We start from the raw sequence: 26,026 nt of genomic DNA, 5'->3' as shown, positions 1-26,026 counted from the left end.
CCGTGCAGCAGCTCCCCCCCCCCCCGCCCTGAGGCAGCCCCCCGGCCCGGGGATCTGTGCGGCAGCTCTGACCCAGGGGTTCCCCTGGGCTGCCGGCGGCGCGCTGACCCAAGGGTTTTCCTGGGCTGCCGTTGGCGTGCTGACCCAGGGGAACCCCTGGGCTGCCTGCCGGCAGTGCAGACTCCCTCTCCCTCCCAGTGCAGCGGCCGCTGTAAAAAAAAAAAAAAAAAAAAATTGGGGGCGCCGCTCTTTGGCGCCCCCAAATCTTGGCGCCCTAGGCAACCGCCTAGTTGGCCTAAATGGTAGCACCGGCCCTGCTTGTGTCAACAATGCGTGTCCTCAGCAAGAATGTTTGTATTGATTGTACTGTCAGTGTGGGGCATTGTGGGACGGCTCCTGAAAGCCAGTAACAGTCATCATAACCAACGTGTTGACATAATTACATCATGTGACGAAGTAGGGATTTTCCCTTGTTATGTTGTATGTGAGCCTATGTGAGTCTTACTGTTTTGCATGAATGCTGTGTGTGACTTTTGCAGAGGCTGCTCCAGCTGCTGCATGGATGCTATGGTTGCCCCTTCGTAACCTGAGATCCAGGAGGGGAATGTGACCAGGTGACTCTGGTCCGGGAAGAGAGACAAAGGCCAGAGGAGGAGCAACAGACAGGGCAGGGGCCAGGCAGCTGGAAGCAAGTCAGTCTCAGCTCACTTGGGACACAGGAGGAGGGCCAGAGCGCTGACTCTGGGCTCCACTCCCCCCAAGATGGACTTGGCTGAAAGTCACTAATTCCTGTGCTAACAAGTTCTGCCCTACGCTGTGTTCCTGTCGACTAATAAACCTTCTGTTTTACAGGCTGGCTGAGAGTCACTGCTGACTGCGGAGTTGAGGTGCAGGGCCCTCTGCCTTCACCAGGCCCGCCTGGGCGGACTTGCTGCGGGAAGCGCACGGTGTGGAAGGGGATGCAAGGCCAGACCCAGGAAGGTCAAAGCTGTGTAAGCTTCTTGCTATGGAGACAGTATGCCAGAGAGAGGAGGCATGCTCCCTCAGAGTCCTGACTGGCTTCGTAGGGAGTAGTTCCAGAGCATCACCCAGGTGACTCTGTGACTCATCAACTGTGTCTGTATGCCGCTCCGGAAGGTGCTGTTACTAAATGGGTGTAAAAACAACTAGAAGTCCGGTGGCACCTTAAAGACTAACAGATTTATTTGGGCATAAGCTTTCGTGGGAAAAACCGCCCACTTCTTCAGATGCATGGAGTGAAAATTACAGATGCAGGCATAAATATACTGGCACATGAAGAGAAGGGAGTTACCTTACAGGTGGAGAAACAGTGTTGACAGGGCAAATCAATCAGGGTGGATATGGTCCACTCTCAATAATTGATGAGGAGGTGTTGATACCAAGAGAGGGAAAATTGTTTTTGTGGTGAGCCAGCCACTCCCAGTCCCTCTTCAAGCCCAAATTAATGGTGTTAAATTTGCAAATGAATTGTAGCTCTGCAGTTTCTCTTTGAAGTCTGTTTTTGATGTTTTTTTGTTGAAGTATGGCTACTTTTAAATCGGTTATAGAATGTCCAGGGAGACTGAAGTGTTCTCCTTCTGGTTTTTGTAAGTTACCATTCCTGATGTCTGATTTGTGTCCATTTATTCTTTTACATAGAGACTGTCTGGTTTGGCCAATGTACATGGCAGAGGGGCATTGCTGGCACATGATGGCATATATCACATTAGTAGATGTGTAGGTGAATGAGCCCCTGATGAGGTGGCTCATGTGGTTGGGTCCTCTGATGGTGTTGCTAGAGTAGATATGGGGGCAGAGTAGGCAACAGGGTTTGTTACAGGGATTGGTTCCTGGGTTAGTGTTTCTGTGGTGTGTAGTTGCTGCTGAGTATTTGCTTCAGGTTGGGGGGCTGTCTGTAAGCGAGGACTGGCCTGCCTCTAACGGTCTGTGAGAGTGAGGGATCATTTTCCAGGATAGGTTACAGATCATTGATGATGTGCTGGAGAGGTTTTAACTGGGGGCTGTATGTGATGGCCGGTGATGTTCTGTTATTTTCCTTGTTGGGCCTGTCCTGTAGTAGGTGACTTCTGGGTACCCGTCTCGCTCTGTCAATCTGTTTCCTCACTTCCTCATCAGTTTTAAGAATGCTTGATAAAGATCTTGTAGGTGTTTGTCTCTGTCTGAGGGATTGGAGCAAGTTGGTTGTATCTAAGGGCTTGGCTGTAGACAATGGATCGTGTGATGTTTTCCTGGATGGAAGCTGGAGGTATGTAGGTAAGTATAGCAGTCAGTAGGTTTCTGGTATAGGGTGTTTATGTGACCATTACTTATTTGCACTGTAGTGTCCAGGAAGTGGATCTCCACTAGTTCTCCACTTGTAAGGTAACTCCCTTCTCTTCATGTGTCAGTATATGTATGCCTGCATCTGTAATTTTCACTCCATGCATCTGAAGAAGTGGGTTTTTTACCCACGAAAGCTTATGCCCAAATAAATCTGTTAGTCTTTAAGGTGCGACACGACTCCTCGTTGTTTTTGTGGATACTGACTAACACGGCTACCCCTTTGATAAATGGGTGTAGAGAGGCCTTTACATCAGCAGAAGCCAAATTTAAGTGAAGAACACTTCCACAGCTAGTTTGACGCAAGGCAGCTTACGTCAGCCTAATCCTGTAGCGTAAACCAGGTCTAATGCACTTAAAAGTGGTTTAACCCCCAGTATGGATCCAGCTATGTCAGCATAAGGCACTTCTATACTGGCATAGTTGTATCCACACCAGGACTGGTAGCAGTAGTTAAAAATCCCACCCCTAACCGAAACAGTTGTTCTGGTACAAACACTGCGCGAAGACCAGGCCTAAACGAAAATCAGGCAGAATCATCCACCTTTTTTCTTTGCTTTTAATTGAAGCCCGGTTTCAAGTATCCTGCTAGCCTGAAAGGTGCTGCCTTTGTCTGATCCAGGGCCTGACCTTTGCTTACATGACAAATCCTTCCTTGAGCAGAGCCCCAGGCATGGGGGAGGCAGGATCTGACCCCCTTGGGAGCTCCCCTGCAGGCCATCGCTCCCCCTCTCCCGAGCAAAGTTGGCAGGGCAGGAGGGTGGGATTTGGCCCCAGGTGTGCCCAGCAAGCAGCCCCCCCCCCCCCCCCCCCCGCAGTGGAGAGAAGTGGCCCTGGCTCGCTCCAGGCCCGGCTGGGGGAAATGCCGCCCCTGGGGGACTGGGGGCAATGCCACCCGCCTGCCTGGAGGTCACCCAGGTCGGGCTGACCAGAGGAGCTGGCTCGCCCCCAAGCGCCCTGCGGGGCCCCCAGCCCGTGCCTCAGGCGGGGAGCGCCCGCGGCTCTCGGAGGCAGTAGCGGGAGCCAGCCCGTGCGCGGGAGGGGACTGCACTGGGGACGGGGGGCACAAAATGGCGCCGCCCCTGCGTCCCCCTCCCCCTCCGATAACCAGACCCCGATCCACCCCCCTCCGAGACCAACCCCCCTTCCCCCGGGCCGGCCGGCAGAGGAGGGGGAGGCGCAGAATCACCTCGCCGTCCCCTTCATTCGCGACCATGAGGCTGAAACCGCTGTCCCGCTCGTCCCCCCACCCCCTCCCAGCTCCCTTGGGGCCCGCTGCCACCGCCGCCGCCTCGGCGTGGCGTGGGGCTGCGGGCCGGCCTCGGGGTGGCGGCCTGCGGGCCAGGCTCCCTCAGCCACCACGGGGCGCGCTGTGGTGCGCGCAGGCTTCCCCCAGCAGGTGGCAGCGGGGTCCCAGGCGCCGCTGAGGTAGCGACACACGCCAGCCGCGGAGCGCTTCCCTTGGCGGCGGCGGCGGTGGCGGCTCCCCGGAGGCAGCCCGGCCGGCTCCCCGCACACAGCGAGGGCTTCCCCTGCGCCGGGCGAGCAGCCCCCCGCAAAGTTTGGGGTCGGATCCGGGGGGGAAGGCGGGAGCCCGGAGCCAACTTGTCCCAGCTCGCCGCCGAGCCGCAGTTGGAACTGAAATCTCCCAGCCCCGGTTTATTTTTGCTGATTAAAGGGACGGACCTTGGTCCTGCGGCTGGGTGGCTGTTCAGCCTCCAACTCGCTCTGTGCCATCCCCTTTCTCCTTCCTTTCTTCCTCCTCCTGCCCACACCATGGAGTTTACTGAGAGGAAGAGGAGCAGGAAATCCCAGAGCTTTAAACTGATCAACCAAGGTAAAGCGGTGCTGGTGGGGGGCGGCTTGGTGTGTGACTTTTGGCGTATTTGTCTCTCAAAAGGACTTTCGGCTCAACGTGTATCAAAGGAGACGAGCAGGATGTTATGAAATGTGTGCTTCTCCCTTCCCTCTGTCTCCTTCAGTGCCTTTCTGCCTCCTGTTGTTTATTATTTAACTCCTTGGATTTGTTCTGAAAGCCCTCTTCCCCAGCGAGGGCATGGTTTTCAAGGTAGATGTTATCCAAAATAAAGTTGGATCGCAATTTCCGTGTAAACCCAGTCAAACAAAAAAAGCGAGCCAAGAAATTATCAAAATAATGGTACTTGGGGAACAGAGAACCCTTTCGGTATTCAACTCCTGTGGAGGGTTTTTTTTCCCCTGTTGATTGCGTACATACGCATATTTCAGAGAAAAACCTAATAGAGGTTGCTTTAAAAATAATCAACGCAGCTAATTAATTGTACATGGGTAAGGAAGAATTCCTGGCATGTAACTTGTTCGCTCGGTGTGTGTTTAGTTTGCTTTACGAAAAGAAGAGGGTGTTTTATAAGGGATGGTTAAGAAAATACTTGGTTTTATGTCGGGGAAAAAAACAGACCTCTCTATTTCGATCTTTTAAAAAATAAGATACAGTCGCTGGTGGTCATTTTCACAGGTGGACTTTACAGCCTTAGCGTTTTATTTTGGTGGGGGTATGTACTCCAACTGATTAGATCTTTTACTCTCATTGATTTGACTTCCGTGTTTTAAAGTATTGAACTGAAATATTTCCATGGAATGCTGTGTGTGTCCTGCATGTTAAGTTCAAGGCAAGTGACTTCTTTGGTGTAATGTCACACTTTTTTTTTTTTTTAATGTGAAGGTTTTGCACTTAGTATATTTAGGCATCCCTCTTCAGTCAACGTTAGATTAAAACAAACGGGAAGCAAAGGAATTTAAAAATAAAAATAACCTCACTTTGAGGAAACATTGAACAATTAAATATTTTAATTTTAACATTACAGTACTGTAGAATCTTGAGCATTGGACATAACTTTTTTTTTTAATCTAAAGGAATACTGTCAGGTCAAAATTGGCCAAAAAACTACCGTAGGTTTTGTAAAAACAAACATTTGCAAATACATTTCTGGCCATATCTGGGGTTTAACGTTCCAAAGGAAACAGTTTTTTTTTTAACAATTATATTCTCTTGCATTGCTTATAATATAAGCATTGCTGAATTGTGCTAGAGTATGAGGATCTGAAAATGAAACTGATTAGTTGTTTGTATTTCCAAGTTGAATAAACTGTAAGAAGTGAAGAACAACACAAATAGTCAAAAGTAAATTAATATTTTACAAACATTCAGTCTTAAGGTGTCATTTGTAATGTAGATTGATAATTTTTTGAATAATACTTTTAACTTTAAATCATAGATAACTAATTTTCACTAGTGAATTCTTAGCTATTTTTGGTTTGTCTGAGAACCCTTCTGGTTATAGAAATTTAAAGAGACCAGCCACACTAAACACAATTTCTGAAAAAGTTGTATTTTGATTCTGGGAGAATGGAGAAGATAAAAATTGTATTTTAACAAAGTAAGATTCAACTTTCATGTTACCCTCCTCCCCCCCATTTCCTATGCAAGTTGATTACCAAGATAATTATGTATAAATAGGTGTCTCCCTGCTACTCAGCCGGTGCTTCCTGCTTGGGTCATTCAGTAGTGTCATAGTTTAGTGTTTACTGTGAGGAAATTGATAGGGATTTCATAAGCCCTGAACTATGACATTGCAGGTAGAAGAAAGGACTAAGGGAGACACCCACTGTTATATTGACTTATATTATGTAAACTATTGTCACGTTTACTGTATACTGTAGCCTCTTTCATTCCAAGAAATCTCAAAGACAACTCCCATCTGTTCATGCTCTCTGTATGTGTGTATATATATCTCCTCAATATATGTTCCATTCTATATGCATCCGAAGAAGTGGGCTGTAGCCCACGAAAGCTTATGCTCTAATAAATTTGTTAGTCTCTAAGGTGCCACAAGTACTCCTGTTCTTTTTGCAGATACAGACTAACACGGCTGCTACTCTGAAACCTGTCAAAGAACTTTATCATCATATTGAACTAATTCAGACTACTGTATACATAAAATTGTGTATACCTCCAATGCAGCCACCTCTGGGTGAAATGCAGAAATGGTCATAGAACAGTTAAGAAACAGTGAAGAGTACCATATCTAACTGGAGACAGGGAAAATTTTAGAGAGACAGCATGCAATCTGTTTCTCTAAGCATTGTGAATCTGCCCCTCACTATAGTTCTTAAGCATTATTACACATTTTTGCCCAGATTTTGACAATCTTCACCAGGAGGTATCAAAATATAGGAAAAAATGAATAATGTATCAGATTCGGATAAATCCTCTTTTTTATAATTCTCACAAAAGAGACTTAGCTTTTCCCACCTCTGTGCCTGGAACTTTATCTTTAGTCCCATGTGCAGTGCAACTTAATTCTCCTTCATCCATCTATCTGCCCCATCCAAAAAAACCAAATCTCATTTCTTCTGACTTACCTATCATTACTCACTTCTTCACCTGTTCTTCCTTATGTTTACCGTTCTCATCCTTCCCTTACAGCCCTTCTGTCTGTCTGTCATGTTGCTGTATTATGTGTGATGTTGGTTTGCTGCTGGAGAGTGTCTTTTTTTTTTTATTTGAGTTAGTCACAGTAGTAGTGCTTTACAAAATAAGTAACAATAAAGTCCGTATATTAGGGGATCTTTACATTCTGGACCTGATTATTTTGTCAGAGAGGCAGGTGCCTTTCTCATAAAAGGAGTGAACATAATACTCCTCGTTTCTGTTGTGCCATGTTTCCAAATATCTCAAAGCACTTTCCCACACATTAATTAAGGAAGCCTCAGAACACCTTTATGAAGCAAGTGAATGTTATAAAAACACTTTACAGAGGGAGAAACTGAGACACATGGAATTTGAGAACCCAGTCCTGGTGAGGCTGAACATGCTCAAGTCTCATTAAAGTCAGTAGGAATTGAATGTTTGCAACATCTCACAAGAGCTGCTTAGTACCTTATTATTCAGTCCAAAGTGATTTTCCCAAGGTCACACAGTCACAAGGTCACGGTCACTGTCAGGTTTGTCAGTAGCAGAGTCAGAAATAGAATCCTGGCATGCTGTCTCCCAGTATTCCCTGTTGTAAATGCTATTCTCTTCTTGTGTACATGTAGAGAGTGTAGTCGTTTTTGCTAAATGCACACCTGTGGTCAGAGCTCAGACTGTTTATCCAAGTTGCATTTCATTTGAAATAGAAAATCAATATTTTTATGATGGCTGTGGAAATCAATTGCCACGAGTCAGTATCCATATATAGCGCCCAAATCTGGTCCCATAGGAATTCAATGGCCAAATGACATCAGCGGCACAGGATCAGGCCACAGAGCTAAAAATTTATCCCATAATGTATATCACTAATTTTGTTTTGAGGTAGAGTGAAAGTTTCCCTTGGCCTATAAGAGGGTAACGTTTTCATTTACATTATATATTTGCATTCCATCTGTAAGGCAAGAATCCAAATAATAGGCATCTGGTGAAATAATTTAGTATGAAAATGAACATAGTAATTTACGCCAGGCATAACTTGTCCCTAAAATCTGTGAAATATTTCAGTTCTCTTCAGTGTGAGCAAAGTTTTTTAGGAAGTGCTGATACAGAGCACATTTTCTGTGGTTAATTTGATGTACATGGAATAAACTGCAGATGTATTGATAAATGATGTAGTAAAGCTGTAGCAATGTGTTCAGCGTTCATTTTTTCCAGATCACTTGAGCTCTAATTTTTTTTATCCTTTTTCATTCCAGATTATCATCATGAGGTATATAAGATCTCTGACTACAGCAATGATGTTAATGGGGAGACCAAAGAAACACAATCAGTTTTTTTAGGTATGTTCTTGTGTCAATTAATTTATGAGCAACACAGTTTAGCCAGTTGCAATTAGGGGGCAGTGCAAAGAGCTGTATGCCATTGTTTAATATGACATTCTCTTCAAGACCTTTTTATTTTACAGATTGCCAATATATCCTTTCTTAACATTGCTAAAAGTTGTAGTTTCAGACATAAATGTTTATTAGAGTCTACACAGAGCGCTAATTATCACTCACTCTCAGAGCCAGATGCTGACTGGGCAGTTTTGCAGCTCTCTGTTCACCCCATTTACATTGCATATTCACTAGCATGCTTCACTGGCAATAGTTTGTGTAATTGGGGTATTACATCTTTGACATCTGGATAACAGAAATTCAATTTCCAGGAAGCTGCTATTTGTTTGGTGTTGCTTCTGCCCTGGGTGGGACAGAGGATTAATGTAATGTCTTAATGTAATGTCCTTTCACCTCTGTAGCCTGGCTGCTAATACTGCCATCGCAAAATTAAATTAAATCAACAGTCAAAAATGTGTAAAGAAAACAGACATGTAATATATAGTCTGCTTTAACTACAGCTTGATAGAACTAGTTATCACTGAGCCGCTCATCATTTTTGTGGCCGTGTACTCTTCCTTTTACATTTCCACTCCTGTCTTATCTAGAGTCTGATCTTGAGAGGCTCTGAGCCTCTGCAGAAAAGAGCTGTGTCTTAACCCATGGACTTCAGCAAGACTTGAAGATACTCAAGACATCCCCTCATTAAAGGCCTGATCCGCCTCCCAGTGAAGTCAATATGAGTCTTTCAGTTGACATCAGTGAGAGTTGGATTTGAAAGCAAATGCAGTATCTCTGATCCTGAATAGGCCCATTAAATTCATGAGTAAAGGTTGTCAGGCTCAGGCTCTGGGTCTGATGTTTGAATCAGTAAAGCCCCATAACTGTCTGGCAGATACTGACAGCATGTCTGTTTTAGCACAAAAATGTTAGCTCAGAGATGAGCATGCAAGTCCTTGAGAGGATTGTACCACTGTATCATGCAGACAGTACTGTTACATATAGACACAATGGCTTTTAAAATGTTGATTGCATACATAATTTGTTTTCTTCAGTCTTTGTATTTTATTATCTGCACAAACATGTTGAAGTATAATGTAAGGTACCTCCTATCTGAGTCTTTTTACAGTGCTTTTTACTTGAAATTCATGCTCTGTCTTTGAAAGGTTAATGTGGAAAACTAATTATTATCCTGGTAGCCAAATGTGTGATGAGACATTTGTCTATGTAATTAACAGTGAAGAACTTTTATAGTTTCATAAAATCGAATGCCACATACAGTATGCTGTGTGCATTTGTTTTGAAGAGGTGTCCAAAACAGAGATGTTTATGGCTGATATAAAGTGGAACTGAAATGTACTGTAATGCAGGTGTCTGTGCATTTTACAGCATTTCACATTGTTAAAATGGAAGTCAGCAGATTAATAACTTTATTTTGTCATGATAAAATAAATAATGTGTACTTGGAATGGTGGAACAGTGCATAAATTACTCAGTAATTCCAAGAATATATTCTGTTCCAGGAATAATATCCTCCACAATTTATTCATACAGAAAAAGTTGACTTTACGTAAGTCTATGAAGTTACTTGTTAGTTTTAATAGAATTATATCCAGGTATGTTTTTTTTTTTTTGTCAGCAATTACTATCGTTAAACTTGCAAAAGGGTTTCTTGTATATAGCTGTGTTTTCAAATAACATAAGAACGGCCCTACTGGGTCAGACCAAAGGTCCATCTAGCCCAGTATCGTGTCTTCCAACAGTGGCCAATGCCAGGTGCCCCAGAGGGAATGAACAGAACAGGTAATCATCAAGTGATCCATCCCCTCTCTCCCATTCCCAGCTTTTGGCAAACAGAGGCTAGGGACACCATCCTTGCCCATCCTGGCCAATAGCCATTGATGGACCTATCCTACGTGAACTTACCCAGTTCTTTTTTGAACCCTGTTAGTTTTGGCCTTCACAACATCCTCTGGCAAAGAGTTCCACAGACTGACTGTGTGTTGTATGAAGAAATACTTCCTTTTGTTTGTTTGAAACCTGCTGCCTCTTAATTTCATTTGGTGACCCCCTAGTTCTTGTGTTATGAGAAGGAGTAAATAACACTTCCTTATTTACTTTCTCCACACCAGTCATAATTTTATAGACCTCAATTATATCCTCCCCTTAGTCGTCTCTTTTCCAAGCTGAAAGTCCCAGTCTTATTAATCTCTCCTCATATGGAAGCTGTTCCATACCCCTAACCATTTTTGTTGCCCTTTTCTGAACCTTTTCCAATTCAAATACATCTTATTTTAGACGGGACGACCACATCTTCACACAGTATTCAAGTTGTGGACGTACCATGGATTTATATAGAGGCAATGTGGTATTTTCGGCCTTATTATCTATCCTTTTCTTAATGGTTCCTAGCATTCCTAGTGAGGGGTGGATTTGAAGAACACTTTTCATTTTAAAAAATTCATGCAACCCTATTTATTTAGCTATATATTGAACAGCCCTCCAGATGAAACATCTAGCTATAGTTTAATAGTTGTAATGTAGCATGAAAGGACAGTAGCCTTGCTCCAGGGGAAAATGTTTTTGATCTGACTGATAATAAGCTTTTGAAACTCTTATACCAAGCACACACAGTAAAGGGTGCTTCGCCCCCCCCCCCTCCTTTGCTAAGCTCATCCAGGGCTATCTCCTGCTCCTATTGAAGTCAATAGCAGAACTCCCACTGATGGAGGATCTGACCCTAAGAACCTGATCCTCTAAATTGCTCTGCTGAGATGGATGTCTGCATCCATGTGGACCTTTTTAACTTCACTGGGGTTCCACGTGGGCTCAGGGGCTTGCAGGACTGGGGCCAAAGTGAACAATGAGGGAATGTTGCTATACCAGATGTGCATAATTTAGCTATAAAGTGAAATGACTAATCGCAGATAGCTACAAAACAGCCAGGACAACTTTTCAGTTGTTTTGGAAAACCTATCATCTGATAAAAAGGATCCCCCTCCTGCCTCTATTTTCTCAGCCAAAATACTTCCTTAATCTAGGGAAATGTGCACAGAGCAGGGAGGCATGAGGTTGGCAATCCTATTCCCACCTTTTCTACTGACTGGCCTTCATAATTGCCTGTATTTCAAAACCATAATTTGGTGACTTCTGAAGAGGATTACAGCAGAAACAGCTGAAGTTTGAAAGTTGTGTTTTGGTATGGAAATAGTCCTTGCAGAGGAGGGTTGCATGTTTTTGTGCCAGGAGAAATTCACTTTCTTTTGACCAAGTGTTTGTAAATCATATAGCCTGAGTATGAGAGTTTTGGCTGGCTCATTAGCGATGCACATAAGAAAGGATGCACTGGGTATGCACATGTGTGTAGTTGTGTGCTTTAAACTCCCTGGTCCCCTGAAGTGCTTTGAATTGGTCTGTATAAATTCTTCAAATACGGCAGCTGAGTTTTGCTGGCCTTTGTCCAGGAAGGCAGCATTCTGGTGATGTTCTGAATGGAAGAACTTGAATGCTCTCATGCGATTATTTGTAATTCAGCAAAACTTTGAAGCTATGTAAAGTAAAAGGTAAAACTGACTATATTCTTAAAATATTTCCTACTTTTTATTTAAAATAAAAAATTGGAAGTTAAATTAACAAACTGTGCTAAGGGAACATTAAGGTTATTTGTTTAATTTATGCACTCAGTCAGGAAATGCCAAAGCAAAGGATGAAGGTGTAATTTTAACTCTTCCCTCTTGAGCCTATACATGTATTTCAATAGAGATTTTCATTTCATGATCACATACCATTTCTTAGCTACTACAGTATAATCATAATTTTTTTCACAACATGGGGTAGCAAAATTAGGTAGTTCTATGTACCACTGTGATAAAGATAGCCCATGAAACTAATCTATATGAAAAGTACACAATGACCTGCATTTAGACAACATACTACATACAGGTAAAGTATAACAATAAAGAAAAATAGTGAAAACATACTGGTGAAGTAGGGGTTTAGGCATTACATTACAACATTACCAGTGGTGTTTCATTAATTCAAGTTGCTATAAATACACTGTTACTTAATACAGTTAAATATTTAGCACCTAGAAGCACACATGCATTTGTCGGGGGGAGAATTCAGTTTGTACCTGTTTTAATATGAAGTATTTTGATGATTTTCAAAGCAGTACTGTAAATTCTGTACACAAATTCTCACTCATTAAGGAAACAGTTTAACATTATTTTAAAGAGAGCACATCCATTCCTCAGAATAAGTAGTATCTGAGCTTTATTAAGACAGCTTGAAGTTAGGCCACTTGAAAATTACAAATTAGTTACGCTTTGGCATAGAAGAGTTATAGTTGAACAAGAAATAGTAAGTATGTTTTGTCATACACCTTGGTTATGAGCATTTCTCTTGACCAATGCTTGTCATATATTAAAATAGGGCTAGATTTTGCCACTTTTACGCACAGCTCCGCAGTGGAGCAGAGCCAGCCCTGGCAATGTTGAAGCTAAGTCAGATGGGAGATGCAGTGATTCTCTGGAGATAGATTTTGCAGCTGTCCTCCCATGTTTATTTTCCACTCAAGACCAAAGCTCTCCTTCAACATAGCTGGCCCCATGGGCACACTGGGGTTGCAGGATGCACAATTACAGACCCATATTGTGTATTAGTTTAAAAAAAAAAAAAAAGTAGGCTCCAGTTCTGCAAAGTACCAAAGCACATAGCTGCTATTATTTGTATTGTTGTATCACCTAGGAGCCGCAGTCCTGGACCAGGACCCCATTGCGCTAAGTGTTGTTACTCCTGGGGGCAATCTGCGCCAAAAAATTAAAATTTCTGTGCCAAAAATTTTAAAATTCTGCAAATTTTATTTGTCAAAATAACACTACATAATCATGCCAATGTCAATTATTTTGGTAATTTATTTCAAAATACCTATCAGCAAGTACGTCTGTAACAATACAGACACACACAAAAATTTTCCCAGGAGTGGAGAGTTAAAGAAACCCCTATGACAACCCAGTTCCTGTTTCTCTGCCACGTTCCAATCCCAGCCAGCGGACGAGAGACCCCCAACCCCTCCTTCCCAGAGCCCACCTGTTGCTACCCCTCAACCAATACACCTGAACCCCCTTCTCCCCAGAGCCCAGCTGTGGGGCCCCCTGAGCCCAGACACCTGTCCCCCTCCCCTCTCCAGAGCCCTGGGATCCAAGAGGGAGAAACAGCCTGATGCTCAGTCGCAGACTTGCACAGAGTTTCCTGCATGCCGTCCTCTCCTTCCCTCAGGGCACGCTGGGAACTGCAGCTGCCAGGAACCCTCTGGCTCCCTCTCCCTCCCCCCAGCAGTGTCTTTGTGTGCAAGGTGGGCTCTTCCAAGTCCAGCAGCCTCTAGTGGTGGCTAGCAGCACTGCTGCCCATTTCTGTGGGGGAAAGGAAATTCTGCGTGCACAACATTAATTTCTGCAAAATTCTGCATTGAGCAGTGGCGCAGAATTCCCCCCAGAATATGTTGTACAGACACAACAAGAAGACAGTCCGACCCCAAAGATCTTACAATCTGTAAGACAAGAGACAGCAAATGGATACAGACGGGGGAGTACAATGAGACCATGTTGGTCAACATGATGTTAGGCAGTTGAGAACACAGCACTGTTATCAAGTATTTTAGGCATCACAACAGCCTAATTTTCATGAATAGTCTCATTGAAGTTGATGAGACTGGCTATTCACATTCCTGAAGTTGTGCATGTGTTTAAGGACCTTGCTGAATTGGAGCCATTATACATTTCTTCCCAAAATCTGTTTTGTACAGTTATTTTTCCTTAAAAATGTCTTATTTTGGGGTGGTATGTAAGAATGGAAATTTGAAATCTTTTCTAAAGAACAGATGATGCCAAGTAGCACCGTCTTAAATGTATTCTAAGAGGAGGATTGATTTGATCAGTTTCTTGATCTTCATTATTCCTCTTGCTTATGACGTTCGATTTTTTTTTCTATTACCAGTAAAAAATAGAAGCTTCTTATTTCAGAAGTAGTTATGAATATTTCCTTATTACTAATAAAATGTAATGTCTACTTTAATGAGAAAAATAGCTACTATCTGCCCAAAACATATATATTCATTGTGCAATCAGTAGTTTCATACATAAAATTAATTCTTAAACGGTGCTGAGAGCATTAAGTATGTAATTGTTATTATTTAAATGTGCTGAATTTATTTGAAACAGTTACATTTTTCTTGTATATATTTTCTTTTTTCTCATATAATCTGCATTTTAAGGCATCCAGAAGTTTGGCTATATAAGGTTGTACAGATATTAGCTGTTCTTTAATTTATTTCTATGTATCCCATAATGATGAAATTTTGAGGACCAAGGGACTGATCCTTTTCCAGTTAAAGTCAATGGGAGCTATGTTGTTGATTTCAACGGGAGCTGGGTCTATCCCTTAATAGGTATCTAGCTCCTCTCTTTACAGTCTGACCCTGCACCCTTTAACTCAGATGAAACTCCCATTGATGTCAATGTCTGAATAGGATTAGGCTCATAAAATGATAGTGTATTTGAAACAGCTGTACCCATTGTTGTTTCCTTCAGCAGAAAACAGCAAACACCATGGTATGGTATACGTAAGAGCTGTAAAAACCATGGTATGGTATATGTAAGAGCTTTAAAAACAGTATTAGGAAAGCCAAGATGAGAGGGTTTTTTAACCATGGATATCCCAATTACTGCTGTATTAAAGTATGGCACAATACATAACTACCACTCGAGTATGTCTTTTATTTTTATTTATTTGTTGTTTTGTAGTCCAGCAGCTAGAAACTCTTATTGGCATCTAAAATCACTAATCTCTACCCATTACCATTTTTGCTAATTTACAGAGATAACTGTGGCTCTGTTTTCATTAGGAGACGAAAGCCGGGAAATTAAAAAACAAATTACAGGGATGAGAAGATTACTGAATGACAGCACTGGAAGAATTTATCAGCGAGTTGGCAAAGAAGGAGAAAAACTGAAGGAAGAACCCCAGGATTTAGATATAGCATGGGCCCAGCGCCTGACTGCCCTTGCAGACTCCCAGGCGAGCCTCCATCCTTCTCAGAATGGTGCATGGAATGAAGTATCACCTCAAGCTAGCCATTTTTCAGGGCAATATGGGACTCGGTCTAAAAGCTTCCAAAATGAAACAAGAACTGGAGGATCCAATGGTATGATCTAGATTAGATATTACAAATACTATTTTTTACTATACTAAATATCTACCTGTGTTCAGATAATTATAGTAGTTATAAATACATTATTATAGTTATCATTTTGAAAGACTGTGGGTGTGGGCCTGGTGCATGCTACTCCCATAGGCCTTAAGTTTTAAAGTGGATTCCTAGTGGTGGGGCATAATATTAATATTTTATTCTATAGACTTTATTTCTGTACTTATTAAAACCATTGTTACTGAATTCATAGTGCCTTAAGGGCCAGATTTTGTCCCTCATATTCACACTGAATAGCACAATGAAGTCAGAGGACTGCTTGTGAGTAAAATCCAACTCTGCGTGAGTAAAGGTGGCAGAATTGGACTTAAATTACTTTTTACATCCAGATATGAAATACCATTGTAGCTGTGCTCTAAAATGCCAGTTTTTTCAACACAGGGCAAATGCACATATATATAAAAATAATTGCCATAGAACGATATCTGTTGTGTGTCTTATAAGGACACGCATGTATTCATCATTTGTAGCAGATGCAAAAATGATTACTGTTGTTATTCCCTATGCTGTACAAGAGAAAGTACTATCCCTGCACTCAGAAGCTTAGGTTTCAGTCCTCCTGGATTGACTATATTCCTGTATAGACAATGATTGGACTCACATGAAGTGGGAGATCCAGAGGATGGTGTTAAAGTAACTTAGGTTTTGTGGATTTGTTTGTTTTAGTGTGACAGTATATTTTAGAGATACAGTAATTTAGGATTTATGGGCCTCACAGGGTTTTGTTTTTTAAGGAGAGATTTGAATGATTGGCAGATGAGTGCCCTGCGCAAGGGGATAGGGTGGGAGTTCCAAGTGTAGAAGACAGCACAGACAAGCATGGAAGAAGGTGAAGGGGGTGCAGGGATTATTGTAACCAAAGGAAAGAAATAATGATAATTACAAAGCAAGGGTCTGATCCTGCACCACTGAAGCCACTGGGAGCTTTGCTTTGGTCAGCCCTTAAGGCACTAATCCTACAAGCTGGCCAGGATGGGCACATTCCTGTGCTCATTTAGTGCCCCACTGATTTTAGTGGAGGTCTGTCTGGCACAGGGATCTGGCTTAACATCCCAGTCCTGCAAACGCTCATGCATGTAAGTGAAGTGTTTACAGAATCTGGGCCAAAATTATTTTTTGAGATTTTTTTTTTTATTATTTTTTATTTCTCTGATTCTTTAGAGGATCTGGCAGCAATGTGCCATCTTAATTGCTTTTTGGTTCCGCTCAAATTGTTTTTGATGAATTGTACGAAGTGTTTTTCAAGAATAAATTTGTTAGTGTAGTAATGTTGTTACACCAACATGATTTACTGTCAGCGGATCCATTTGTAGAGAACCGTCCTGGGGTACTTGCTGATTATGCAGAGAGAACCACCAAGCGATGTATTTGTGTCTCTTCCGTCATGCAAGCCACTATCAAATTCACATGCTGGCTTGCTTCCAGAATGGAGGGAGATGGGTCTTTAAAGACTCCTCCATAAAAATAAAAAGTCTGCTCTCTTTTTAAAATTAAAAATTGATTTATAACAAGTAGAAAAGAGTTGCTTTTGTCCTCTAAAAATGATAAAGGTAGTGCTTGGAACAATGATTGAGACCATTCTACAAGATGTTTCTTACTCTGCTATTGTAACTGATTGGAAGAGATATGATGGAAGAAAAATAAAAACTCTTCATGAATATGTATGAAGTTGGCAGAAGTCTGCTTAGATTTGAAATACTGGTGGTCTCCTTTCCCATTTACAATACATATGGTAGATTTACATGGGTAATTTCTATCAATGCTAATGGGAATTATAATGTAAATCCCACATGCCTCAATGGGAAAACAGACCCTTTGGTTTTCAGTCAGAGCCTCTGTGCCTTCATTAGGAATGTATTATATTTGTAATAGGAAAGATGAACAGGTATTTACTTGGTAGTATTTGCTTAGTCAAAGTTTCTACGTTCTAGAGACAAATATGCACAATCTGAAAATATCTACTCTTTCAAATATTATTTATTATTTGCTAAGCTCCTGCAATTTGCTGGATGCCCTACAAGCGAGAAAATAAGACTGGGCCTGTCCCATGGCGCTTATTGTTCAAAGAAGATAGAGTAGATAGGATGACCTCGAGAACAGGGCCGGCTTTAGGAAGTGCGGGGCCCAATTCGAACAGTTTCGACGGGGCCCCGACAGGGATGACTAAAAAAAAAAAAAAAACCACGTTAAAAAAAACACGTGGGGCTTGTACTCACCGGGCCGCGCTCCTAGTCTTTGGCAGCGGGTCCTTCACTCGCTCCAGGTCTTCGGCGGCACTGAAGGACCCGCCGCCAAAGTGCCACCAAAGACCCGGAGCGAGTGAAGGACCCGCTGCCAAAGACCTGGAGCACCGCCGGGTGAGTAAAAATTAAAAAGGTGCCTCTAGCCAGGGAAGGGATTCTCTGCCACTTGCCCCCCACTCTGGGCGACCCTGCCACTGGGCGCGGGGCCCTCTTAAGCGCAGGGCCCGATTCGAGGGAATTGGTGGAATTGGCCTAAAGCCGGCCCTGCTCGAGAAGCCCAGAGGGAGGGGTGACTGGGATTTTTTCGTTATTGTTGATAATATAACTGAATCACCTTTTGTGGACCCCCAGTATAGCTGTTTGCCTTACTAGAGGCGGCGGGGAGCGGTGGTTTTGCTGCTGAATTTTTATACCAAGCACGTACACATTTGGAAGCTGCCTTGAACCTAATCTCCTACTGACATTAAGGCTTTGTCTACACTACACAGCTTCTAGCGACACGGCCGTGTCACTAAAAGTCGGGCAGTGTAAATGCTGTTTGTTGGCACTTTTGCCGACAAAATAATTCCACCCCCTACGAGTGGGGTTTGCATTGTCGACAGGAGAGTGCTCATGCCGACAACGAGCTGTTTTCACTGCCACTTGCCGTGGCAAAACTTTTGTCTGGGGGAGGGGGGGGAGGGGAGGGTTTAAGCACCTGTGAACAATAAAAGTTTTGTCGTTCAATTGGGTGTTGGTGGAAGTCTCTTCAGGGACTAGGAGGGCTGGTCTACAGTGGGAACTTATATAGGCGTAGGTATGTCTCAGGGATGTGAAAAATCCACACCCCTGAGAGACATAGCTACATCGACGCCCCCATGTAGACCACTTTAGAATGACAGAAGAATTCTTCCATCGACCTAGCCACTGCCTCTCGGGGAGGTGGATTACCTACACTGACATAGGCAGTGTCTACACTGAAGCTCAGCTGCAGCGGTTCAGCTGTGCTTCTATAGCATTTCAAGTGTAGACAAGCCCCAAAGCACTACAGTGGCTGTGTGCCACTCTAGCTATTTAAGTGTAGGCATACCCTGAGTGATCTGCCACAACACTAAAAATAAAAACCTTCCTTATGTGGTGTTTGTGTAGCTCTAACACTGTGCTAAGCACATTGTGAACAATTGGGAAGACAAAGTCCCATTCCTCCCCTCAAAGAACCTTAAAGCCATGTCTACATTACAAAATTATATCGACCTAACTTATGTCGGCATACAGCCACCACAGTTATTAAATTGCTAGTGTGTGTGCGCACAGTTGGCTCCTTATGTCGGTGGTATGCTTCCTCGTTAGGAGCACTTGTATCAATTGTATTGTCAGTGTGGGCCATTGTGGGACAGCTCCTGAAAGCCAGTAACAGTCGACATAAGTAACACAGAGTCTGCACTGACATTGCATTGACCTAATTACATCGACTTTGACACTCCCACTCAGGAAGGTAGTGTTACTAAATTGGTGTACAGCAGGGATTGGCAACCTGCGGCATGTGTGCCAAAGGCGGCACGCAGGCTGATTTTTGTGGCACCGCTCAGCCTGCTGCTGGCCTGGATGACGGAACCCCAGACCAGCAGCGGGATGAGCCGCTCAGCCCGCTTCCGCTCTGGGGTTCCGGCCGCTGGCCCCTTGTCAGCTGGGGTCCCGGCCGCTGGCCCAGCTCAGCCCGCTTCCAGCCTGGGGTTCCGTCTGCCACCCGCGCTGCCAGTCTGGCACGCGAAACCTTACATTAATGAAGACTTGGCACACGACTTCCCAAAGGTTGCCGACCTCTGGTGTACAGAGGCACTTACATCGGCAGGAGCCAGGTTTAAGTGAAGACACTTCCACAGCTAGGTCGACGCAAGGCAGTTTACGTCGCCCTAACCGGGTAGTGTAAACCAGGCATAAGTCTGAATAGGCAATGTACAAAGGAAGGATGAGGGATGGGGTCAAACTTGGGCTTGTGCCAGATCAGTAAATCCCTTTTTGTTGTTAGTTTTGTTATTTTTTAATTGAGACTGCCTTCCTAATCTTTGGAATCACTTTTTTTATTTGAAAAAAGAAAAAGCAAGTTGCTATCTTTAAGACTGCAAACAAAACCATGAAACATGACTCAAGTGTAACTGGTGCAGTTGTGTTTGCTAAATTCCCAGAGCACCTGAAACAGCAGGTCTCGGAAGTGTGAGATGCCCCATTCATCCCCATGTGGTGTTAACAGTAAATTCCCAGGGAGAGAATTTTAAATGGTAGCATTCTTAATTACTTTGCCGATGGCAATCAAAATATGTAAGAAGGGAGAGGAAGGGTCATATTGTGAAGTTCTGTGCAATCTACTGTGAATGACATTTCACTTTGGTACCACAAACGGGGAGGCTCTTGGGAGAATTACCACTACTTATTTTTTCCCCAGTCTGATCTATGGGGATGTCACACAAAGCAGTGTGATTGAAGAATTAAATTTTTCATTAATCTTTGATTCTCAGTCTTTATTTTGATTTTTTTGGTGGGACAGTGGGAGTTTCAGTTGTTTAGTTTGCCAATACTTCTCTGTGGGAAGGATTAGTGCTTATAGGACTTTTGGAAGAAGACACTCTTAGGAGAGACGTGAAGGAAGAGAGGAGTAAAACATGGTGGGCCACATCAGGCTGGTTTTCCAGGGATTGGATGAAATGTGGAAGATGCTCATTCACTATAAATTAGCATGACTCCATTGAAGCCAGTGGAGCTGTGCCAGTTTACGCTAGCTGAGGATCTGATCCAGAAGGTACAAGCTGAAACTGGAAAGTTATTAACAAATAGGAGGGAGTTCTGAGAAGAGCAACAAAAGTAATTGAGGCTGGAGGGACTTCTGAGAGAAGATTAAATGAGTTAATTACTTGTCTGTACTTCCACTTGGCAAAACTTGTTGCTCAGGGGTGTGAAAAAAAGACATTCCCCTGAGCAACATAAGTTGCACTGACATAAGTGCCAGTGTGGACAGCGGTATGTCGGCAGGGGAGCTTCTCTTGCTGACATAGCTACCGTCGCTCATTGCGGGTGGTTTAATTATGTCAACAGGAGTGGTCTTTCCCGTCGGCTTAGAGCAACTACATGAGAGATCTTACAGCAGCACATCTGCATCAGTACAGCTATACCACTGTAAGCTATCCAGTGGAGACGTATCGTTAGAGTTTGCTAAATGATAACCAAAGGGCACGTGATAACTCGACTAGTCAGGTTGGAGAAAAAATAAACAATGTACTCTCCAAAGGTCCGCACACCTGTGTGATACAAAAATTAAATGACTTGTATTAGGTTGTTCAGATCTTCATAATAGGATCATCCCTCTTCTTTTGTGCTTTGCAAAACAATAAAATAGTTACCCATTTAAATAAGTCTTCAGTATTAATGGCCATTGAAATGAATAGAGGCAGTTCATGTCTGGTTACAGGTTCAGACAGATACCTTTGCAGCAGTTGACATTCTATTTGTATTTTGGAGGTTTTCTTTGCACCTTTAAAGGCTAGAAACGTAATTCTTTGATAACAAAAACTTCAGATTCTGCAGCACAAGATACAGATAGCAGAGGAAGGTAACAGCTCTCTGAGCTTGTGGGAGCCACCCTTTTTCAAGACCTCCAAGTATGTGAAAGATGAAAACAGTCTGGAGACTGAGGAAGAGTTAAGGTTTTTTCAGGGGGGTAGACCCAGAAGTAAAAGAATGAAATTAAAAAAAGGAAAATTAGGCTGAAATATCAGTAGGAAATTCTGGACAAAGCAGTCTATTGAATTGTTGAATAGTCTCCCAAGGGGAGTTGTGCGAACGTTGTCTCCTGGGACACAGCATGAGAAAACGTGCTGTAGGAAACAAACCAGTACTGGCAGAAGGATGGAGCAGATTATCTAGGTTTTCTTGCTGATGGTTCTTTCCCATCAGTAATTTCTGTGATTCTGTGACCAGAGGATCTGATTTTCATTTGAGTTCTTCATGTTATAAAGCAACATGGGTAGGTAACATCCAATTTTAGAATTGGATATTTAATGCATAATATAAACCTTTATTACACAGACGGCTACCCATTCTTTGTAGGACTATTCTAGGAGATGGGGTTTTTTGTGCATGATAAAGTGAGTATGTTTATAATGAGATTTGGAGCTATTGTTATCTGAGATGAACTAGCCTGACAATAGAGAGCCCTGCTGTGAGAGCGCATTGTGTTCACGCTTTTGTGCAGTCCTCACCAACCCCTATAACATCATGTCCCCCCGAGTATGTAAGCATATATACTGGTAGCCGGATAAAACCCAGTGACCCCCTCCTCCCAAAAATGAATGTTTTGGTAATTATTGGCAGTGCTTTCCTTGGGTCCAATTTCACGATAGCATACATTGCTAGCTTCAAAATCCTGTCCAGCTCTTTTGATTGTATCATTATTTTATTTCATTTCTTCTCCAGGAGAACTTCCAGGGGTCAGTTCATCAGTTGGACCAAACTGTTGTACTTGTAATTGCCAGTCAACTTTGCAGGCCATTCTCCAAGAGCTGAAGACCATGAGAAAGCTAATGCAGATTCAAGCAGGTACCATGATCTCTCTCTTTCTCACACTCCTTTAATCTGTGTCTGATATCTTTAGTCAGGATATTTCCAGTGTGCTTTCACTACGAAGAATGGTCCAGTAGTTAAGGAATCTCACTTGGGAGACCAGGATTCAAGTCTCTGCTTCTTGGGATCAATTTTTCAAAAGTGTCTAGGTGCCATAGGAGCCCATTAAGGCCCTTAGGCACCTAAGGTTTGGATCCACAAAGAGACTTAGGTGTTGCTATGCTAAGCATCGCAATGCCTAACTTTTAGATGCCTAGAAAATCACTAGAGCAACAGTTTGATCCACAAAGCCTGAGTTAGGCACCTAGGCTCTCTGTACAACAAATGGGGAGAGATGGGCACCTTAGACTGCAGTTCACAAAAGCCAGCATGCTAAGTGGGGAGATGCCAATCATAGGGTGTCCTAAACCCAGACTCTCTCACGGAGATATGTGCCTAAATCTGGGCTGCAGAAAAGCCTCTCTCTCTGCTTGTGATCCACTAATGGGAACCCCTCTTAGGCATCCCAAGTTATTTCTTATGGGAATAAGTTAGGCAGCTACCTAACTCCACATAACATGGCCTGGGAACAAAGGGAGAAGGAGGAGGAGCCTCAGCTCCTTTGTAACTTTTAGCTCAATGCTTGGGATATTCATCTGGGATGTGGGAGACCCTGGTTCAGTTCCCCACTCTGCCTGATGGGGAGAAGGGATTTAAACGGGTTTCCCATCTCTGAGGAGTTATGCTGTTCATAATCTCTGAGAAGAAGGCAAAGTGGGCCTGTTTAGGCTATCTGTCGTGCTGGAGAATTCACAATGGAGGCAGGGAACCGTGGAGCCTGGAAATACCCAGTCAGGAGGAGGAGAAATGCAGATCTCCGCCCAAGAGAGGTGACAGCTGGGAAGCCAGAAGTCTGAAAGTGGGTGCCCTTGGTGAACCATGAGGGGGAAACACAGGAGCAGTTATCTGAACTATGACAGCCCTCAGTTAGAATTGTGTGTGGCGGGGTTCTTTTAATTGAAATATGGTGGAAGTTGAAAGGACAAAGAAGGTGATTGTATGCATACAGTATGATACTTGAAATAATGTTACTATGAGCTAAGGATAGATGAGACAAGTATTGTAATGTCAGCTACCCTGAGTAAATATGTTTGGGTTTCAAAGGAGTGTGAGGGTCCTCTACGCACATAAGAAATCCCTTTACACAAGTAGTTACATTTACTTCAGGGGGATTATTTGCATCAGTAAGGATGACTTGTGGATAAAAAAACGCAGGACTAGACCTTCTGCAATGAAAACTGGAATCCAAGATAATAGGAGTGTTTCTCTTTCCATGCTGTGTATCTGTAATGTAAATAAGTTCGTAATTTAATGGACCTCTTGATGAAAAGCTTTGGGAAATAGTTTATAGTTTGTGGTATGCAGACACTTGTTTGACACTTTTGTTATTTAAAAAAAAGAATTAGCACCTAAAATAAAAATGTGTACACGAAAGCGTAATGATTTATTCTGATAGTTAAGCACCTTCCTATTTAAATGACAAAGTACAAATTGCAGCCCTTGTAATCGTTGCCAGAAACCTCTCCAAAATCCATTAAGTAAATTCCACTATGAATGGGGTTCCTATTAAGAAACCTTTGCAGAGGATGGCAGTTTGCTGTTCCCTGGAAGCTGTAGCATTTTCAATGGGGCTTTCAATTGCCCATGGAAAAAAATAAGGCTCTACGTTAAAAAATTACTTTGACCCAGCTACAGTCGCTATGGAGTGTGAAAAATCCATACCCTTGAGCGATGTAGTTAAGCTAATCTAACCCCCAGTGTAGACAGTGCTAGATCAATGGAAGAATTCTTCTTTCAACCTAGCTACCACCTCTCAGGGAGGTGGATTACCTATGCTGACAGGAGACATAATTGTTCTCTATAAAGACATCAGAGGGATAAACACCAGGGAGGGAGAGGAGTTGTTTCTGTTAAGGGCCAATGTTGACCCAAGAACAAATGGATATAAACTGGTCATCAACAAGTTTAGGCTTGAAATTAGACTATGGTTTCTAACCATCAAAGGAGTGAAGTTCTGGGACAGTCTTCCAAGGGAAGCAGTGGGGGCAAAAAAACAAACAACTTTCCAGACTGAGTTTGATAAGTCTATGGAGGGGATGGTAATATGAGATTGCCTACGATGGCATGTGGCCCATCTGCGGCTGCTAATAGCAAGTATCTCCAGTGGCTGGAGATGGGACACTAGATGGGGAGGGCTCTGGGTTACTCTAGAGAATTCTTTCCCAGGTGTGTGGCTGGCTCACCGACGTGCTCCCGGGGTCTAACTGATCACTATATTTGGAGTTGGGAAGGATTTTCCCCCCAGGTCAGATTGGCAGAGATGCTGGGGTGGGGTTTCACCTTCCTTTGCAGCATGCAGCAGGGGTCACTTGTTGGTTTGAACTACAGGAAATGGTGGATTCTCTGTAACTTAAAGTCGTTAAATCATGATCTGAAGTCTTCAGAAAGTCAGCCAGAGGTTTGGGTCTATTACAAGAGAGAGTGTGTGAGGTTCTGTGCCCTGTGATGTGCAGGAAGTCAGACTAGATGATCACAATGGTCCCTTCTGGCCTTAAAGTCTATGAGATGGGAGAACCCCTCCCATTGGAATAAGTAGTGTATACACGGAAGTGCTGCGTTTCAAGTGTAGACAAGCCCTGAGCTGCTTGATACTGATTATTTAGCCCTGATTCTACAATCTGATCCATGTGGCTGGACCTTTACATCTGCACAAAGTCAATCCAGACAGATCTGATTGCAGGAGTAGGGCCTTAATTTGTAAAGCACTTATGTGTCCTTGAAAGATGCTGTATAAATATAAAATATTAATATATGTGAAAAATAAGACCCATTAGGCTTCAAAAAAACCCAAACAGGTAACTGGTTTCCCAGAATGTAGAAATTAAACTGTTAAATATTTTTTACTAATTCTTGATAAAATAGTTTTTTAAATGATCTTTTTGAGCCAATTTTCTTCAGAAAAGAGCATGATTGCTAATGCATCTAGAGTTTTCTTATTTATGTCAGTAAAAGATGTTGAAAGACCATAAGATCGTCGATAATGTCAGAGGATATACAATTTCACACAACTGTAATCATTGTTCAAGTCCTTTTTTCAATATTCAGGGTTAATTATGCAAACCTGAGAAAATATAAATGCTTCATATGCACAAACTGTATTGTAAATAGTGCTGCTTAGCCAGACGATGAATACAGCAAGTTAATAACTATGTTTAACCTGCAGTGGTGTACGTGTTTCTATAAATATATTCACAGCTTTTTTTCCCTTCAGTTGGCACCCAAAACAGACAGCAGCCTCCGATTCCCCTGATCTGTGCACAGAAGTCAACAATATCAAGAAAGAGAAATAAAAAGAAAAAATTGCCCCAAAAGACTCTTGAGCCCATTACTGTGAATAAGAAGCCCAGCACTGTAGAGAAGGAAAAGAAACTGTCAGCAAACTCTGAAAGATCCAGCCTGCAAGCAGCTGAACATACTCCAAAGCCAGAGACCCATGTTTCAGGATTTGGTATCATTCTTGAATCATCTTCCTCAGATGTAAGTTGATATTTCAGTTGCATAAAATGCCAGAGAACTTTACCGCACTATAACTTAGGGATCAATGTTGAAGTCTACTTGAGGCTATATTGTTTCCTCTACCACAAAAAAAAGTGGGAATTTGGATTTGGAGTCATGAAAGGGGAGTGCTGCTTCCAAAGCCTTATATTCTCTTTCCCTGACC

General features: G+C 42.8%; 1 protein-coding gene across 3 annotated transcripts in view; it reads left to right on the top strand.

Annotated features, from left to right (window-relative positions):
- The first annotated feature begins 914 nt into the window (after positions 1 to 914).
- BEND7 (BEN domain containing 7) overlaps positions 915 to 26,026 on the top strand; it is a 57,018-nt gene continuing 31,906 nt past the window's right edge. For 2 of the 3 annotated variants that reach the window (XM_054016724.1, XM_054016716.1), the window contains exons 1-5: positions 3,626 to 4,177; positions 8,047 to 8,130; positions 15,068 to 15,367; positions 22,120 to 22,242; positions 25,577 to 25,842. In XM_054016724.1, coding sequence (XP_053872699.1) covers positions 4,117 to 4,177; positions 8,047 to 8,130; positions 15,068 to 15,367; positions 22,120 to 22,242; positions 25,577 to 25,842 — 834 coding nt within the window. In that variant the 5' untranslated portion in view covers positions 3,626 to 4,116. Of the gene's footprint in view, positions 993 to 3,625; positions 4,178 to 8,046; positions 8,131 to 15,067; positions 15,368 to 22,119; positions 22,243 to 25,576; positions 25,843 to 26,026 lie in introns of those variants that run through there. The other variant, XM_054016733.1, reaches the window with a different exon arrangement.

Source organism: Malaclemys terrapin, chromosome 1 (genome assembly GCF_027887155.1).
Source record: "Malaclemys terrapin pileata isolate rMalTer1 chromosome 1, rMalTer1.hap1, whole genome shotgun sequence".
In the NCBI taxonomy this organism is placed as follows: domain Eukaryota; kingdom Metazoa; phylum Chordata; order Testudines; family Emydidae; genus Malaclemys; species Malaclemys terrapin.
Note: the sequence above shows the minus strand (reverse complement) of the source record. Positions and strands in the feature narration are given on the sequence as shown.